Below are 4,812 nucleotides of genomic sequence, written 5' to 3'. Positions count from 1 at the left end.
ATGGTGTTGGTTACTACGATAATGATACAATGTTCATTAAAGCCCTTTTTGTAGTGAACTTAGGGGGGTTTTTTCTAGCTTTTGTTACAAGGGTTGCAAAACAGCTGAAAAGCTCTGAATATTCTTCTGTGCAAAAAAGCATGAGGACAAACTTCTGGAAGAAACAGTAGTAGATAGACAGCTACAGAGGAGAGCAGCGTAATAATAAGGATGTATCACTAACTCTCTGATAAACTTGGGGGAAATGACCACAGATTATTAAAAGAGTTTGCAAGGACCATGAGGGCAGAAAATATAATACTGAGAAACTGGAATTATCCATATGTAGGTTGTGTAAATGACACACAGGGGCATGAAACCTCTTGGAAAGATTAATCTGCGAACCCACAAAAAGGAAACAACTCTTATTAGTCTGAAGCGGTGCATCAGGCCCACATCAATAAGTAATTGTGCAAGAATCACATTCTCTCACTGAATTTAATATGACCATAATCGAACCTCCTGCTAGGAACAAAAATGCTTTAAAAAATACACTGCATAAAAGTTTACTACCAAAAAGGAAGAAACTCTTAAGGAAAATTGAAAGAGAAAGCCAGAAGGGTAAAATGCTAGCAGGTGAGCGTGGAAGATGCTGAAAGACTCAGTGTTGAATGCTTAGTGTACCTATAGAAAGGTCACTGTTCAACAGATTCCTGTGTTCACATATCAAAGGCCAGGCTGGATGGGGCTTTGAGCAATCTGATCTGGTGGAAGGTGTCCCTGCCCATTGTACAGGGGTTGGACTAGATGATCTTTAAGTTCCCTTCCAACCCAAACCGTCCTATGATTCTATGAAATATCACACCCAGTGCCATTTACTCATCAGTTATGAGAGGAGTTGCAGGAGAAGCAGATCTGAACCATTTCTGCTGGAGGGGAGGGAAGCAGGCTTGTGTTGCTGCTGGGCTGCTATCAGGCCCCCGATGAGCGGTTGTGCCTCACTGCCAGCTAATGTGAGCCACTCCATCCTGAAACAGCATCTTTACTGCACAGTACAGGTTGTTCAGTTTAAATCAGTTTCAACATATAAGGAATTTAATGTCAAGGAAAAGAAAGAAATTATTTTCTTATAAGCCACCTGCTTTAGGTGAATGAGACTACATGGTGATCTTGGAGCCTGACAGGTCTGGCTTTGATTAAAAGCAATCATGTGCAATAATTCACGTGATTATCTGTGATTTCAGCATAGTGTGATGTTGCCCCATGCAGATGCTCCTTTTCTTTGAGTTATGCATTTTTAAATGGAATACATCACCCATAGCTTTTAAAATTATCTGACAAATTTAACTTGACAACACTAAAGTTTTGCTCAGTGTGAGATTTTATTACTATGCTGTAATTTCTTAAATGATTCTTGATGCATTTTTAATTAAAAAGGCCATAATGTTTCAATGTCAATGTCTCAACTAGTGGTAGAAGACCTGAGCTTTTGGAATTGATTTCTACTCATCTCAAACAAGTGAAACGTACAGGCAGAGCAGCTGAATAACTAAATGTTAAAAGACCCTGTTTCTTCAAAGCTTGCCTTTTGATCCTCACATTGCCGCCGAGGCTCTGAATGCATCATTCATTGCAGGGAGAGTGTTTTCCTATCTCAGCTGGATTGCATGCTGTTATTCTTTTAATTGTCAAATGTCTCTTTTTCTGAGGCAAAATGGATCTGATGGTGAATGGCTGCCCTGACAGACAGAGGCTGCACATACAGAGCTTCTGCTAGCATTTTCTGTACTTACGTTTCTAGAAAGAATCGAAAGTTTGCACCCTTTATTTTCCTTGAAAGATCTGTTATTTTTCTGTGGAAACCAACACCTCAACAGCTTAACCAAAAACTGGTTTATCATTGTAACATGAAGTGGTATGCATAGAAATATCTGCCCAAACTGGCACAGGCATTTTCAATGAGGAAAACATAAGGTTGGATAAATATCACTAATTCTATTGCTTTTCATTTTCAGCATCTTTAATATATGCCTTTTACTTTCCAGCACTATTCCAGGATTGTCTCCTATTCTTATTTCTCATGTAACATTCATTTGATGTAGCTGAATCTTTGCTGAAGTCCCTGCTGTGCACCAAGACCTAATCAACCTCAGCGTCTGTTGTGAATTACTCTAGAGCTGCCCAGTCTGAGAGCAGGAGCCAACCTGCAGAGCTGACGTTGGGCAAATTCCTGCCAAAGCCCGAGACCAGTTGCCCTTTCTGGGCCAAAAATTTTTATTGGAATGGGAGTAAAATTTAAATCAGTTCTGCCTCAAGTGAAGTTGTGCCGCTTGAGTTTCACCATCATAATGTTGAGGCGTTTTCCACGTCACGCATGTTTGTGTGGGGTGGGGAGTTATCAAGCAAGAATGGGATTATCTAATTTGTTTTCATGATCTATGCCTGTTAATGGCAGAAGTAGACAAACACTAGTTGACTAAATGTCTTTCACCCATATGTTGATGATTTAAATGTATCCCAGGCTGATAGTGACTGTTCATTTTTACTGCTCTGTTACTGACATCTGTCAATAAAGGAGAAATGGGCATGCAGTTTTAACCTAGTCCTTTTTTAATGGGTATCATCAGCAGGATCACTAGCGCAGCTGTTGCAAGGACCAGCTATGGCCTCGGTCTTTCAGAAGTGCTTCTTTCAGGCTGCAGATGAGCATTAGGTGAGGGTAAAAAAGGGCCAGGTTGCTTTGCCACTGACCGAGTGATAGCCTTTCATCGAGAAAACAAGACTGTTGTGTTGTTTATTGCCGATCTGAAAGATGTCACTTGTTTCAATGTTTCTAAATTCTGCTGTGTTTTTAAAATAAGTCAGTGTGTTATGAACTTTAGAGTTAGAGATAGTACAATGTTAGAGGTGTTAGCGATAGTACAATAACACGTAGCACAATGGAAGATAAATGATGTATTCCTGTGGTGCAAACCACCGGCTGCCAGTGTGTCAGAGCCAGTCTCTGTCCTTATACTCTGTATTCATTAGTGCCTCGAGGGACACTTATTCACCTTATCTGTTCTGTTCTAGTGATTCACCATTTTTCAACGGAAGAGAGGCGCATGCGAGCAATAAAAGAGATGGCTCGCATCTTGAGAGTAGGAGGCCAGATAATGATATATGTGTGGGCAATGGAGCAAAAACGCAGAAGATTTGAAAAGCAAGACGTCTTTGTTCCCTGGGATCCTTCACCTCCTTCCTGCTCCTTGGGTGAGCCTTGCTCATGTGGAGTACAAAAATCAATTCTTCACAAGGACAAAGAACTGGCTTTGAACCAGCCCTGTCATAAGCTGGATGGGACTTCAGAGGTACACGGGACAGCAAGGAGCTCATCCTGTGGAGGGGAGAAGAAAGCGCTGTGCACGATGTTAGAGAAATCTCCGAGATGGTCTCTGTTCTCAAGATCACTTGACTCGGTATTAGGTGATCAGTGGCACCAAGAAGAGCTCATTAGATACTGCAATTATGGTATTCAGCTGAATGAATTAAACAGAGGAGAAAAAGTTGAACAAAACAGAGAGCGTGGCTTTCTGAAACGCGCTTCTGACTTTTTTCTGCATTGCAAACCGAGTTTTGAAAATACAGCAGCTTTTGAAGTGGCTGTTAAACCTGTGCTGCCCATGCCACGCTGCTCGAAGGCTTTTAGAAGTTGCTATTCAGAATTAGGGCAAGCAACTATACAGCTCCCTATGGCTGCAGATACTCTTCACGATTGCAGCGGAGTGTGTTTACCTGACCTGATTTCACATCAGAAAGAATTAGCTGTCAGACAACAACTTAAAATAGACCATCACCTGAAACGAGGAGCTTGCTGCCAACCTCAGAACAAACAGCGAACAGGCTCTTCTCTGCAGAAAGCAGTCAATGAGCACACCTGCACCACGCAGAGCCAGCAGCAGAGGGGTCCTGGTGGGGCCTGGCTGAGGTACTACCACGTTTTTAAAGAAGGGGAGTTGGCTGAGCTGATAGAGCGTCATATTCCTGAGCTACATATTACTCTTTCATACTTTGACCATGCCAATTGGTGCGTGATCGCAGAAAAGACTGAAGTGTGGAAGATCTAGGGGAGATTTCCTTATTGAAATGCACAAAGAATACTTAGGGGCTTTCTTCCTTTTGGAAGCTCAGCGCCTTTGAAAATCTTTCCTGAAGCTTTTTATAGCCTTGGGTTTGTTTTGGGGAGAGGGGGATGTATGAGGAGGAGACTACTTTGAAACTCTTAGGTTCTGTGACTTTGTTTTCTTTGATTTTGTTCTTAAAATACATCTCTATTGAAATTTTTTTTCCTGGAGTTATTATTTCAGACTGAGTACATTGTAGTACACTGACCCCTTTTTGTAAACAGCTGCCAGCTGTGTTTTGTTGCTTGAAAATAGGTAAAATACAGTTGGAACGTGATTGCTGAATTAGGTTTTACATGTGCATTAAAAGTCTTTTTTCATTTATAACTATATAATCATTCATGTCAACTTTTTATTTTAAAATTTATTGTACTCTGCCACTTGATGTAACATAACACAGGAAGTAATTGAAAGATGCACTATTTTATTACAGTTCACTTTGTCAGCCTATGTGATGCTTCTAGTCATACCAGACAGACAGTCTTTTATGAGAATTACTAGGTCTGTAGAGCCCTCATGGCAGAGACAGTAACTCATGATACTGTCACAGTCTAGAGATCTTTTTCATTGACTTGTAGCAGTCACAGCCAAGAAAGCAAAGAGATACTTGCCTCCATATATGCCACTATAACCCCCCCGCTCCAAAAAATAGTTTTAAAAGTGAGCTTGA

The 4,812-nt window shown here is 41.0% G+C and overlaps 1 protein-coding gene across 1 annotated transcript; it reads left to right on the top strand.

Annotated features, from left to right (window-relative positions):
• The first annotated feature begins 3,101 nt into the window (after positions 1-3,101).
• LOC104350480 (putative tRNA methyltransferase 9B) lies at positions 3,102-4,085 on the top strand. Its single transcript, XM_009956330.2, has one exon. It carries the CDS (start codon positions 3,102-3,104, stop codon positions 4,083-4,085), a length of 984 nt encoding a protein of 327 aa, XP_009954632.2.
• Positions 4,086-4,812: the final 727 nt, after the last annotated feature.

Source organism: Leptosomus discolor, chromosome 1 (assembly GCF_034619465.1).
Source record: "Leptosomus discolor isolate bLepDis1 chromosome 1, bLepDis1.hap2, whole genome shotgun sequence".
In the NCBI taxonomy this organism is placed as follows: Eukaryota; Metazoa; Chordata; class Aves; order Leptosomiformes; family Leptosomidae; genus Leptosomus; species Leptosomus discolor.
The sequence above is the reverse complement of the archived record's forward strand: the minus strand, read 5'-3'. Positions and strand labels throughout refer to the sequence as shown.

Coding starts and splice junctions, on each gene's coding strand:
- LOC104350480 (XM_009956330.2), top strand. CDS start 3,102: ATGGCTCGCATCTTGAGAGTAGGAGGCCAGATAATGATATATGTGTGG.